The following is a 15,446-nucleotide window of genomic DNA, read 5'->3' on the forward strand; positions in this document are numbered from 1 at the left end:
AAAAAAAAAGAAAAGAAAAGAAGGTATGAAGTGAAAACTATAGTCAAACACAACAAGTTTCGAGCATTTTCCGTCACACACATACACACTCACGTACACGCAACAGTCTCGTAGGAAACGTCGAGTTCGTTCATTAACGCGGGGCCAAAAAGTAGACGTTAAAGCTAACAACTCCCATACTCTCTAAGCGCGACCTATTTCGATGTTAAATTTCACTTTTTCGAGCATTTACAACGTATACATATACATAGATATAGATATATATACACATATACATTCATATATATACACACACACATATATATATACAATATATATACATACAGAAGCTTTTCGAAAATTGTAATAATCGTTTAACAATAATCGAAGCCGCATTGAAACAAAGAAAGCACGCCCATTTTCATTTTTATACCAAAGAGATCAACTCTCAAGCAGAGAAACTTTCGTTGAAAAAGAAACGTGTGTCGAGGAACGTTTAAAAAAAAAAAAAAAAAAAAAAAAAAAGAGAAAAGAAAAAGTGGGAAAAAAGAAACAAATGGGATGGATCTCGATTGCGATCTGCACTACCGATAAAATTCATTTCAAAGATCTGCGCTTTTGTTTCTCGCTGTGTGCTTTGCATCGCTGCACGTGCAAACGCCAAACACGAAAGGATATTTCAATCGAACCGAATCCGGAGCACGGAAATCGAAGGGAAGAGGGCGTATACTGCAATATACCTGCGTATATTTTTTTCTCCAGGCAGATCGGTCTTTCGTGCGAAAATTTCAAACGCTAGACGCACGACGCAATCGAGGATGAACGATCGGTCGGTCGCGATTTTCGTCGGCGCGCTCGTGCACGGGAATCACGAAGGGTCACGAAAGGGAGAGAGGTCGTCGCAAACGCGTCGACGACGATGGCGCGCGAGCTTCCGGAAGTTATAGCCGCGGTGCACGGCCGCAGCCGTGAAGACTCTCGAACTGTTGGATAAAAGTTCTGTGCGGAAGTTGGAAATGCAAATTCCTGGTAACCGCGCCGAAGCGAGATTCTGTTTTTAAGGGTGAGGAGCAGGACGAGCAAGAGCTCCTCCTTCGGGGCTTTGGCGAGACAGACTCGGTTATCGACGAACAGCGTTATATTATGCTTGAATGGATGTATGTAACTGTGGTGTATCACATTGGACGTAATAAAGGAATTGTACAGAGATATTCGTGTCAAGAGATATTCCTGCTGAATCCAAGACCGAATCCAAGACTTGACACTGGAATTGCCAATTTTTATCGTCCGAGCAATTATTGTCGTCAGAAATATTCGAGTGCTATTGGCCAAAATTGACACATTGACTTTTGTTTTTCATTCAAGTAATTGGTAGTTCTAGTGTGATCTATATCGAGAACGTAGTAAGTATTTTATCACTGTAAATTGTATTTATTATATTACCTCTGTCTGTAAAATTTTCATTAATATCTGTCTAATAACACTTTCACGTTTCTTTGAATATTTTTTTTAACCTTTCTGAGAAATGGAAGTACCGAGCAACTGGATATATTATTCCATTTGCCGCGTAAAATTATATCATCAAGATATTCATTATTTTCACCAGGTTCAACGACATTTGTGTTAACGATGGTATGTATTTGTCCTAAAATTTGCAGGATTCTCTCTTATAACTCGCAAGAATTGTATTTCTTCTCTTTACTACCCTGTGTATCACGTTTTATTATTATAGGTGATTAACCATTGCACCTGAAATTTTAAATCGTTATCATCTTCATTTCAATCACAGAAATATGCATGCCACTTTTTCACGTTTCTTACATATTTCATTGCTATTACATTTATGCAACTGTATTGTATATACTACACAAGTACGTTTATTCCAGTGTATAAATCTTTTACTTCAGACCAAAGGAACCGTTTCTATTTATACAACGTTAGCTTTCACGAGCTATACTGCTGTCTATTGTATGTAATTTTCTTTTGTGCTCGGATTACTGTATATCACTCGCAGTACAAAAATCCTCTTAAATTTCCTATAAAGTTTCGACTATTACTGTTGTAATAGAATTATTTACTGTAAAAGAACTTCTTTACACACTATTTATGTTATTTTTATGACTAGTATACTACTTTACTCTTTCACTAATGTATTCTTTAATATATAACATTTACATTTCACTATATCACCTTTACATTTAACTGTACCGAACACACAAGACTTATAGTTCGCTATTAGTTCCAAAGTAGATAACCACAATGAACTTCTTAAGACCTAATCCAAACTTTAACAATCATTATCTCTTATTTATTCAAGCATCCCAAACACTGTTTACTACAATCAAACTGCAGATTTTTAATTGAGAAAACATTCAATATGTGTATATATTCTGAGCTATCACTGTAGAAAATTCTAAAAAGAAAATTAGTACTTTACACAGGGAACATCAATAAAAAATCTAAAGATAATACTAGTAGAAAATTCTTAGCAATTTACTAAATAAAATATATTATGTGTATTATTACATTAAATAGTGTCGGTACATAATAGTACTACATTAAATTTCCCGAGTAGTCTTATTGTGTTTTTCGACAAGTCAGACAAATAAAAATCCGCAGTCTACTCATAATTAACTCTCTTAAAAGAAAAAAAAAAAGAAACAGTTCACCTTTTTAACCAAAACATTCTGCATACACCTACGAATTCGAAACCGATTTATAATCAGAGTGTTCGTTAAGCAGAGCAGCGTGCATCGATCGAAAGCGAGGTTCGAGGCAGCCGCCATCGTCGTTTCTTCTAGCGGTTGGAATAAAAATCGGTCGCTTGCACGCTCGCGTGGACTCGCTGATAGGAGCGTGTACGCGCGCTGCCAGAGCTGATATGATGGAAAAGGGAGACACCCCATTGTCCCGTCTTTTGTCCGCGAGATTTCGCGAGGCTTTTGTTCCGCGAATTGCACCCTTATTGTTTTCAGGAAACGGGGGAGGGAGAGAAGGAGGGAGAAACCATTTGCGCCCTTATCGATGACGATTTAATACCTGTTTACCGGTTGATAACTCGATGGTAATTTGATAGAATAATTTAATACATTCTCGGGAATATCGCTGATAATGAAGGAATTTGTTTCCCTCCAGGTTTATGTACTCTCTTGTTTACGATAGATATGTGAGTTTAAATTGGAATAAAAATGGATTTCATTAGGGTAATGCGAACAGGTATTTTCAAGACGTTTTGAAAGAATATTCTAGAGTTTGAGACTCTATCGTGTCATTTTCAATGGAGCCACTTCTCACAACTATTCAAAGTGTTATTAAACAGTCGATAGCGTCATTTCGTCTACGAATAATTCACAATTTCATCCTTGAACATACATTTCGTAAAATCGTATTAATCTAGAGACAAACGAACTGGTTATTTCATTATTTCCAGTTTTCATTCAAATTAGTTAGTTCAATGTGAACGACACAGTCAACTACTACAGGAAATATCCTCTGACCTTCTATTGCACGATCTTTCTGAAGAAAAGAATAATATCGAAACATTTCCAAGGTAAACAGCTGAAATGCGTGAGTCGCGATCTATACATTTCCCAGAACCCTAATATCAACCTCGATTACCATTTCTCTGCTCTCCGAAAAAGGCAAAACGAGTCCGAGTTCTCTTTAACTTTCTCGCTCGAGGGAAGTATCAACCCCCAAGGTAGCATCTGATCCATTCAGCTGTCCGTTTGTATCTCGGCGCTGTATTTCCATATACACCACCCGTTATTGCCTGCTGTATCCTGAACTTCCTCGCCGTTCGAAAATCTCCAGAGACCGGGAGGACCTGTCTTTGTCTTGCGGACTTTGTGCCGCGACAACCGATAAGCCGCACTTGCTCTAATTCGATTCAACCCCGTTGGTTGAACCGAGTGCTCGAAAGACAACGTTAGAGCACGCCCTTGTCGAATATTTATCAGAGGATTCCGGCCGTCGAATAGGAAGGATAAAAAAAAAAAAGAAAGTAAGAGGCGGACAAAAGCGTGTGTGTACGTATGTCGGAGAGTCTTCACGCTGCGCGTACCTTGAATAAAACAAGCGAAGATATCAACGTGGAGATAGTACTCTCGCTATACGGGGTGTCTTGCTTCGATTGAACGTCAGTACGTGCGATAAACTTGGGACAGTTACGAAATCTTTTTCGAAATTGGAAAAATTTGGTAGCGTTGGTATTTTACACGACGAAGGGAATACTCAATATTTCAAGTGAGACGACGTGTGAAAATTTTTTCTGAATATGTGTAAGTTCGTGGTAATTTTTATTATTGTTTTATTATTATTTTTTTATTATTTTTATTATTATTATTTTTGCTACTGTAATAGAGCAACACATGATTAGAAAATTATTTTGCTTCGTAGAATCTTTAAGGTGATCTTGAAGGTTTTCATAATTCTTCTTCATTCTCAGATAATGGAAATTTAATTGAAACATCCCGTTGTACTGAGTTGGTCGGAAAATTCCTCTCTAAGTGAAATTTTAATTATTAAATGTGATAAAATTATTAACACATTTACACTTCTAATTTCTCTTTGAACAAACACGTTCAAAATTTTCTCATTTTGCTTTATCTCATTCTTCCCTCTGTCTCCTACCGTATTAAATCAACAACTTGACGCAGTTCCACGGGACGTGCTGTAGAGTCGTGGTTCTCGAGACTCGCAGAAACTCTGAAATCTGCTCGTAAACGTAACAGGTGAAATATAGCGTCGGAACTTCCCGATCAACCTTATAATTCTTCGTTCCAGCGGCAGAGTAGAATGGCGGCCCGGATTGGAAATACGGGAAGGCGGAATTAAAACGAGACTATCGGGGTTTATTTTTAGTTGGGGAACGCTCGACGAAATTGGCAATCTACACTTTCACCGATCGTGATTAAATATTGAACATAGCCGTGGGAAAGGCGAGGACGAGAGAAGCGAGAGAGCTTATTTCGTGAAGTATCACTGGCATCCAAGTCGAACGGTAAATGCGACAGACGAGATATTTATGGGCGAAAAATGTTCAGAAGAGAGGAAATCTCTATCTCTATCGATCGGGAAATAGTTAAAATCGCACGTTGTCTGTATTTACATTCTAATCTCTATAATGTCGTATTGTCTGAAAATTATCCATCTTCACGGAAAATTTAGATTATATATATTTCATCTATTGAATGTTTTATATATTAAAAATGATACAGCCAAAATAAAGTATTTGTTACAACGTTCAATAGATGAAAGAAATCTTGACTTTCATTCTTTCTCAATCGCAGAATTTTAATTTGCATAAAACTTCACGGATTGCAACGAGGTTAACATTTACTTCCCCGAGGAATTTATTTTAACAAAAGTTTTTAATTTTAAAATTACTTCGTCGTGCGTGCGTCCATCTATAATCCTTCGAAAACGAAGAAAATTTCTGGTTGTGGAGGGTTAATTCGGTGGAGTAGCGGAAGATAAGATTAATTCAATTATTACACAATTGCATATTAATCCTTTCAGTCGACTGATTACAGTTACTTGCGTATCAAACGCTGATAGTGCTTTAATTGATTTTAATTCATATGTATATTTGAAATAGACATGTGTATATATATATCTGATTCGAGTGGAAATTATATATTAAGTCCCGATTCGGCACGCTCGATATACGCCTTCTCTCGACGTAGAAACATTTCAACTGCAGATATCAATTAATACCCGCTTATTGATTCATCGATCATCAATGAATCTCCAAACGTGAGAGGTTATCTTTGTCATCAAATGATCCGAAATTAAACATCTTCGCCCTCGAAACGTGAACCCACGCGTCGAAATATTAATCGATGATTTACTCTTTGAAACTCTAACTCGCCAACGTGTAATCACCGAATAATCTTCCACCGCCAGAAACGTTAATCAATATTCCTCGCGCGACGTGTCATCGTGAAATTTCAACCCGGCGAAATATCCATCATCCATAATCCACTCGTCGGAAGCTCCGACTTCGCATTAACAACAATACGATGTGTCGTCGTTGCGAAATAATTCCCAATTAAAACCCCACCCGAAAAAATATCGCTCGATAATTGTGGCGCGTCGATCGATAATCGCGACCCGGTTGAAACTTTAATTCACTAGCCGTATTAACCAAATGTACATGAAAACGTTTCTCATTACGTGCCTGTCCAGCCGGCCGCGTATTCCCGAGGTGGCCGAACGCGACACAATCTGAACGTAACAGTTTCCAGAGAGGTAATTCACCGAATATTCGGAATCACGTTAAATCGCCCGAGGGGCGAGTACAGCCACCAGACGAAATTAATAACGCGGCACCAAGTATTCTGACCGGCTACAGTCCGGAGTGAAGCTTTTAGCCCGGTAAATTTATTACGATCACGCTAACCGTTAGGTATATATGCGTGAGCGCACGCCGCTACGAGAAATGCCTGAAATTTCTCCGCGCGCCGAGTCGTCCGGAGTTCAGGGGCGCGTCGAGTCGAGCCACTTTTCTTAAAACCAGATCGTCACGCGAACTTACATTTTCTCTCTCTCTCTCTCTCTTGATTGGTCGTGCGTGTGAGTTACATCAAGGGCAAGGACAATCACCTTCCTGCCACTGAGATCGTGTTTCCGCGGCTCGCATTTGCCGTGGAACAACTTGTACGTGTATTGGGTGTCCCTGACAATCGTGGTACGATCTAGGCTAGCGGTTGATTCTACGTGCGAAAGTTGGCGAAGAAGGAAGAATTACCTCGTTTCCGAGAAAGTTGAGAGATTTGTGAATTAGACTCGACCTTAACTGGAGTTGGTGATAATTTGCGGTTAGATTACTCAGTTTCTTTCAAGTTTAATTTCTTTTAAATTGACTTATAAGTGACTTATAAGTTATTCTTAAGTTAATTATATGTAATTATAATCAATATAGTGACTTATAAGTTATTCTTAAATTATAGTGACTTATAAGTTATAAATGATCAATTATCAGTTATTCTTAAAGTGACTTATAAGTTATAAATTATAAATTATAAGTTATTCTTAAATTATAGTGATTTATAAGTTATTCTTAAATTAAATTTGTAAACTTATCGGATGCACGCCACGTTACAACGATTAAATTACTATTTATGCACTTTCGAGACGATGAACGTGATTTGCTTGGCTTTAATTGTAAAAAGTTTCGTAGATTAGCGTGGAAAGTTTGGTCCTCAGATGCTCAGGTGACAATTATTTCGAGATAGGTTTTTATTCATCCTCTGTTCGAGAAGCAACATCTGACAGTGCATTTAAGATGCAGGGAACTGCACCAAACTTAGTTTACTATTGAAGCTCAATGTTGCTGGACTGCCTCTATATGAGGATGCTAATAGAGAAAAATTGCAGTATCTTGTCAGACCTAATTAACTGTATTATCTGTTTTAAATTATATATCAACAGTCGAACGAAATTTATTAAAAGTAACAGGAATTTCATTCTCTGTCAAACTTCTAAAATTCCCAAAATTGATCCCATTCCTCCGTTCCAAACACCATGTTCAATGTAAAAATATTCTTAACCTTTGAGCGTGGACTTTCAATTTTTATTTTTGTAACAAGAATAATAGTTCAATGGAAATGCAACGCAATAAAATGTCTTCTGCATCTTTAGAAACATATAATAAGAAAACATTGGGGTATTACACAAATCTTTAAATAATCCCACCAACTCGTAGTACGATTATTAATTTAAAATTAAAAGGGGGGACAGTTTGCTTAAATCCTTCATAAATCTAGTTAGAATGAACCTGCTACGAGTAGAAGGAAGGTTTTATTCTTTATTAAATCTCCTTCTAAATCCAATCTTTCGCGATTAAGTATCACGTATCCTTTGTATCTTTCTGTAACTCAACCAACTCCACTTTAACAAAACTCCACTCCAGAAGAATGCTCCGTATCTCAAGTCTTGCTATCTCAATTTCCAATTATCCGGCCACGGTTATTTGTCGAAGTGAAAGCGTTTCGATCCTTCGAGAGAGAGAGAGAGAGAGAGAGAGAGAGAAAGAGGCAGGCAGTCTCGTCGATTCGACGAGCTTTAATCCTGCAGATGGATCCCCGTGTACAAACGTTGTCGTTAAACGTGGCGGCTCCGACCTTTTCAAAATGTCATCGAACGCTATAGACAGTTAACAAGAGGGTGCGCGAGGTGCGGTGGAGAACATGACGGTGGATGGAGCAGGAGGACAAACACACCACCCGAGCCTTGTATCCTCTGTGGAATTGAAGTTATGATTACGAGCAGCACCACGGCTCGCAAGGATATAAATTTTAAAGCCGTTTCTCGTGCCACGTTTCGTCGAACATGAGATATTGGATCGGTGGTGGAGTATACATTTAACAAGATCCCTCTCTGTGCGAGACGATTCGACGATTCTGATTTTCACCAGGTCGAGGACGTCTGTTCTTTTGCTCCCGATTAATATATAAATCACCTTCAATCGGGATTGGCATTGGGATTTCTGTTAGAATATAATATGTCTGAATAGAAAGGTGAAAAAGAGAAGAGGAGAAAAAAAAAAATACGTAAAATTTGGAATAATTTCTAATTTCAGTAAGAAGGCTCAGAAGTATTGGAATCGAAGGAAGGTTTGATTGCTCGAGCGTGACGTTTTGTTTTTGGATAATCTGGTGGTTATTTTCGTGGGTACAAAGAAATTGAGAGTTTTCTAATGATAAAGGCGTTACACTAAAAAATAAATGCGTTCCTCGAGATTCATCTTTTATTCGTAATTTTTATGACTATTGTATTATTGGGACAATAAGAGAGAGATTTTTACGACTATAAGGAAAAGAAAGAATATACGAGACTATTATTCTAATTATAAAGGTAGTCATATTAGTATAAAATCAAGGTTTTCATTTTCATTCTCAAACAGAGTATAAGGCTATGCTTAAAGTTTAGGTTAGGATTAACTATAAAGATAAGGAAAAAAAATTATGCGAATTATAATCATTTGATATTACCTATTAACGATTACTGTCACGTTCACAGATAATAGTAGCAGGTAAATTTAACTATGTTAATTCACCTTAGCTCTTCTATTATTAATCATCACCGTATAATTTCATCCTCTTGCACACAATTACACGCTTTATCTATCCACTGTATATTTAATGCCCTATATTTTCTACCTATATATTCCCATCAGCGAAATCTCTCATCATTAGCAACAGTGCCCCATGAAATTTCCAAACTGCTCCAATAACCCTTAAGATAAGATCCCCGTCGTAAAACGAACAGCGTATTCTCGACAGAGTTTCACCTCTGACCCCTCGAACTGTTACAATTACGCAACGAATCTTATCGCGTCCACTCGCCAGCTATCAGCGAATCAGAAACACCGTTATTTTATTTGCCGTTTTACGGTACCGGGTGTTCGTCGAGTCGAGTTTCTTTCGAGAATCACCGGTAAACATCGGTGCTCGGTGTGCGTTACTAACAATCAATAACATGACAGCCGGCTTGTCGATATAATAATGTTGACATATAACTGGCTCGATGGCGGGGTAGCGGGGAACATCGGTTTCAGTAATCGATCCTCTGATCGCGAGAACAATTCGCTCCGTGGCTGTGGGGTAAATCGAAACCACCGCTTTAATTACTCTTGCTGGTGTCTTGTTGCATGCCCAGCAACGTTTTCATCGCACGATATTATAGAGAAAGAGAGAGAGAGAGAGAGAAGAGGAAAGAAAGGTAGAAAATAGAGAAGAGAAAGGAGGGAAAAAATAGCAAGTGGCAGAAGCAATCGATAGCTGCGCCACGATAAAGCACCACCGGCCGACCGCCTCCATATTCCGCGGTAAATGGAAATTCTGCCGCGCGGAAATCGATATTTAATAGGCGCTGCTACAAATTGAAGCGAATCACTCGTAATCGCGATTTAATCGATTCTAATATCTATAATGCCGTTGTTCGCATTGTCGTTAATTCGAGTGTAACGTCGTTCAAACGACGACTATTCCTTTAGCGTTCGCTGCGCGAGTTCACAGGGCTTTCGTTTTTCATGCGATGGATAACGTTGACATCTGGGGGAGAATCTTTTCGTTTCTCAAATGATCTGTCTGTTTCAACTGTGAGGCGAAATTTCTAGACTTTTTTGAACCTATTTGATACGTGTACTTTTAGTTGAGCTATTTAAAATTTATATCTGTGAACAGTGAAATATTTTTCACGAGTTGTCACTAATGGCAATGAAAAATCTGGTTCTGAGAGTTTAAAATTTATCAATCAACCATGTGACAATTATCGGTCTAAATTTCGAACCGCATACCTATCAGAAAGTTTGAATAAATTGAAATTACATTTCCTCGTTTAATTAAATATTCTTCCATAGTGTTGGGAAAATTAAAATTAACAAAACGACTGTTTCAATATTTCGTCGAAATTGCTTCCGTGCACACTGTTAATGAAATTTCAAACAGATCGACTATTAACTATTAATAGGTAATACTGGACCTATAACTTCCCTCTCCCCCTCCCCCGATGGATTCAAAGTCGGAATTTTCACCTCACTGTAACTTCAATCGCCATTTTAACTACTCTACCAAATAATTTTGTTAACTTCAATGAATTAATTATTGTAAAATTTTTAAATAAAAATTTTAAATTATTTAAACAGAAATTTAAATTATTAGTGGCTTCTAAAATTGCTAATTTTTTATCTAATCTTGATAAAATTTCTTAATTTTTTAATTTGAAAAAAAAAGAATTTGTTCTTCTATAAAATTATCAAACAAAAATACAATTAAGAGGATTTGACTAGAGTTTGTTCATTTGTGTTAATTATCATTAGAATCGAAGAGAATTTCTGTGAAGTCCTTGACAACGAGTATGCCTGATTTATTAAAAAATGTCGCAAGAATTGACACAACTATAACTCTACTTATCGATTGAATTAAGCTATACGCGTGGTCTGATCATAAACAGTCGTGACTACTGGCCATCTACATGCGACCTCATACAACACGTTCCAAACAATTTCTTATAAACCATTAAAGTGCTCGAGTATAGCTGACACAATACTTTTCGATTATGCAATTGATAAATACCTAAACGATCGATTTCTTTTTTTTTTTTTTTAATTATTCAAATTGATTAAAAGCCTTTATATAGGGCGACAATTGCTGCTACTCGAAACACTTTCAAATTTATCAAATAATTGGTTCTTGTGCAGTAGTTACAAATATACATCGATGCATTCCATTATTAATTCTTATATATGATTAAATTTTCATTGAACTGTACGAAAACTACGACCACATTATTTCCGCGCCTTACATGGAAAAAAATATTCTCGAGACAGAGTATTCCGCAAAGAATTTACTAAAATTGAGTCAAGCACAAAATTCGTTAAAATTTATTTCTTTACATATTCTCCAATGTACTTTCCTCATATTTATTTTCCCTGTTATTTAACAATCTTCTACTTCAAATATTTTGCAGCGACCAAAATAGTGATCAGTGGACTGCACTATTTTTATATATTTTTTGACAAAATTTAAATTAAAGACAATTTCCCACCCTCCTTTCCCTTTTCTAAATGTGAACATGCACTAGTCGGTCCAACGACGTTAAGACGATTTACTTCTAACGAACCAATCCATAAGTTAATAATGTGTATTAATGACGATCATTTAGGTGAACCTAAACGAATTCACGGAAATGGATTCGCAGCTGTGCAAACAAGAGCGGGCAGATAGCTTGAAAATTCTTACGTGCGCTGTAACGAGGCGCAGCACGCAACTCGCAGCGTTGTCTGACCATTATCAGGCTGTAACTACTGCGCGAGCTTCGTTGCTTCGTCTGATATGATCGGTCCGCAGCCGCTGACAATGGCCCGGCCTTTATTCCCTGTTCTTTTCACAGCCGCATCGATGTAGGTCATGGTAACATCATATTCAGGGGTTCTTTTTTTTCTACAGCGCCACCGGTGAATTGCTACCAGCTTTCCAGTCCTGTTGCCATTTTCTTTTCCCACCCATCCTAATATTCCATCTTCCATTCTCTCCTTCTGTCTCTCGCTCCCTTTCTTCTCCCTTTTCTCCTATATTTTTTGTTCATTCTGCATTCTTTCATTTTCATTTCACTCTTTCTTTCCTTTAAACTTTAATCTTTCCTCCTCGTTCTTTCTTTGTACTTTGTCTACATCTTTCGCCATCTCTTTCTTTTCTCTTTTCAAGCTCTGTCGCTCGTCTCTTCTCTGCTTCGAATCTTCTTTTCCAATGGAACGTAGTTCTCTTCTATCCTTTTTCTACTTCCTTTTCCTTTCCATTCGTCCTCTTTAAAGCTATTGTTAAAGAGTATCCGAGGGATCGTGATGTTTATATACTAGTACATACCAGCTCGTTAATATTTCGTAAGAATTTCCAATCGACGATTCATCTTTCTCTTTCTATTTTTGGATCATTTTCTCTTTGCTAATGTGTACAGTTTATCAAGGAATATAGTGAAAACGTAATTCTCGATGTTTTACAAAAATTTTCACACATACATACATCACTGTTTTAAAATATAAACGATGCGATTGTAATATCTCGAAGCTTTCACTGTTACTATAAATATTCCTAGTATCGGGGATTTCTTACACAAGCCAAAGGAATAATTTCCGCCTTCCTTGTAAAATTCTTTTACAGCAGCCCTCGAACTCAGTCTTATCGCGACTCAACTCTTTCGGATATCAATACTTAATATTCCAAAGTAGCAATTTTTCAACAAATTCTTTTCACCACACCACCAGCCAAGCCTTGTTCTTCGCTCGAGACGTAATCAGGGAATTTAATCCAAGAAATTTGGGTTGAAGGACTTTTTTTTTTAGCTGATGAGCGAAGGCTCGAAGAGAAAAAGAGAGGAACTTAATTTCGGTTATGATCCTCGTCTCAGCGTCCATTGAAGAAGCTGGCTGGATCGTCAAGGAGTTGAAATCATAGCGTGGAAAATTATTCGCGGCTCGCGCGGAACCATTGTTCGTCGAAATCGAGTCGTTTCAAGTATGAGCCGAGAGTCTAACGCATTGTTCGTTGCAGTGTCTTTTATGAGACACATCTGTCCATGGCATCTGGGGTTATTTGCATTTTCTACGAGCATTGCCCAGGGAATTTAATGTTGGTCATATCTGTATGATCTTTAAATAAAATATAATTTAATTTATTTATTTAATTTAATTTAATTTATTTAATTTAATTTAATTTAATTTATTTAATTTAATTTAATTTAATTTATTAAGTCCCCCTCTTTTAATTTAATTTAATTTATTTAAACATTAATTTATTTAATTTATTGTCTATTGATTATTTAATTATTTTATGACAGTGTACTACACGTCATAAATGTTTTCTCTTGTTTTCTGTTCAGTCGTATTAGCATGTTTTGTTTGAATCAGCTACTTTTAATTGTCAATAGTAAACTTGCGAACAGGACGGTAAATTTACGAAATTCTTTCAAAATGAAAAACCAAAGTTTCTATACATTCGTGTAAAGGATTATTTACAATTAATCTACTAAAAAGATAGTAATAATAAATTAGTGATAAAAATTATGCTTTATTACTACTGTTTTTTTTTTTTTTTTATTAAAATTATGGCTGTGCATCGATAGATGAATTTAAACAAGAGTTTGTTCGTGTATGTATGTAATATATGTGTGTATTAAATATGATAAGTATTCTACTTGGTAACATTTTACACATTTTTGTATATTCCATGCATTCTGTAAAATTTGCATTCTTCAACTTTTTATACGATGTATAAATTTATCTTTTTATCAGACGAGAACTGAAGCTTTCGGTATGATCGTTCACTGGACACATGCTTTATTATCGTTTATACACTCTGTATCTTCTCATGCTCCTCTTACTTAGAACTCTATACCCTCAAAGAATATAACAAAGTTCATCCTCTCTAGCCACCATTATGCTAGAACTTCCTCGATAATTCAAAAATTGTTTCAATCGCTGCTGTGACTGACCGATTTCCTCTTCTCTGTTTCAGCGATCACTCGATAAGCAACCGCGTGGATCGGCGAGGTCATCCAACGCACTGCGAGTGCGGCGAAGTGACCAGGCCCTTATGACGACGCGAGGAAACGGCCGAGAGTGCCCTGGCCACGTCGCAGTCCGACTTCTAGGCCTGTTCCACTCACTTCCACGTTTCGCCCTCGGCCGTTTTCAACCCCCTCCCCCTCTCCCTTTCGAAAGAATGTCCAACCCCTTTCCATTTCTGTCCAACTCATCGCACCTTGTACGTAACACAACCCCGATCCCTCCCTTCCGCTAGCGTTCCACACACCTACACACTTACGTACGACATACACATGTACAAAACGACACGTGAAGCACCGTGCAAGAAACGGGGAAACGATCCTTCGAACGTGCGAAACGGGAATTGTCACGGTTTCTCTTTCAGTTAGGAAGTTGAATCGCCATCTCAATGGAGATAATTTCGCCATTTGTTCCCTCATCCTGCTGGAGGTTGGGTGCAAATTAACTTTCGGACAGCGGACCGGTTTGATCATTCCGAGCACCACCGAATTGAACTCGAACAGCTTTGATTTCATTCTCTGCGTGGCTAGAAATAGAGGTTTATTCGATTTTTCTTTCATTAGATTTTTAATATTATTGAGTCATTGCTATTAAGAAAGATGTTTGATACAACATCTAATATTTTTAATCTCACGCGTACGATATTTTAGCTTCGCTAAAGTATTCTTTTATTCTCATCGTTAATTTAACGTCGAATGTTTTTCATCTCACGTGCATTTCAGCTTTTTAATATTATTAATGTTGTTATGTGTTATTACATTTTTTGCAAACGTGTCCCTATTTTATAATTCCGCAATCTTTTCGTATTCCGTCACCGTCGCATCGTCCGAGAGTTAAGACCGATGGGGAGAAACGCTCGTAAAATGCGCACTCGACGTAATTAAATCGAACTATCGATCTTCTTCGCGTGTATTTTTTCATTTACCACGGAGATTATTATCATTTTTGGTATTCGTGGGAGTATAGATTCGCGTACGATATAGCGATGTAAATAGATAACGATACGTGTGAGTGACAGGAGAATTCGGTTCCGAGGAACGATCAATATTGAAAGTAGGATAGAGTTCAACAGTTGTATCTCAGGAACAATAAATAGATAGCTCGAACATGCCCTAAAGTGTCTTACTTAACTTTTACTAAGGGAGAAAAAGATTCCTCCTTCACTTCGGATTCGAACTCAAAGGATGTCTAAGTGGAACGAAAGAGATCAGTCGAATGCTTCCTGACGTTTCCAATATATTCGCCGTGCCATTGATTGAATCAAGATTCAGACGAATCAATTCCTGTATATTAGAATCTTTGCGCGGGCAATTATTATCTCGTCTGAATGTCTTTAATCCTCCATGTGGAAGAGATCCTAATGAAAGAGATTTCTTTAATTTCCATTTAGAAATTTCCA

The 15,446-nt window shown here is 37.3% G+C and overlaps 1 protein-coding gene across 1 annotated transcript in view; it reads left to right on the plus strand.

Annotated features, from left to right (window-relative positions):
- The window catches only part of LOC122535919 (protein tipE), a 62,865-nt gene extending 48,248 nt beyond the window's left edge, over positions 1-14,617 (plus strand). The window contains exon 3 of the mRNA XM_043667836.1: positions 13,998-14,617. Within this exon, the coding sequence (XP_043523771.1) occupies positions 13,998-14,079 (82 nt within the window). The 3' untranslated portion in view covers positions 14,080-14,617. The remainder of the gene's footprint in view (positions 1-13,997) is intronic.
- The last annotated feature ends 829 nt before the right edge of the window (positions 14,618-15,446 follow it).

The sequence above is a fragment of the Frieseomelitta varia genome, unplaced genomic scaffold (genome assembly GCF_011392965.1).
Source record: "Frieseomelitta varia isolate USP_RPSP 00005682 unplaced genomic scaffold, Fvar_1.2 scaffold_787, whole genome shotgun sequence".
Classification (NCBI taxonomy): Eukaryota; Metazoa; Arthropoda; class Insecta; order Hymenoptera; family Apidae; genus Frieseomelitta; species Frieseomelitta varia.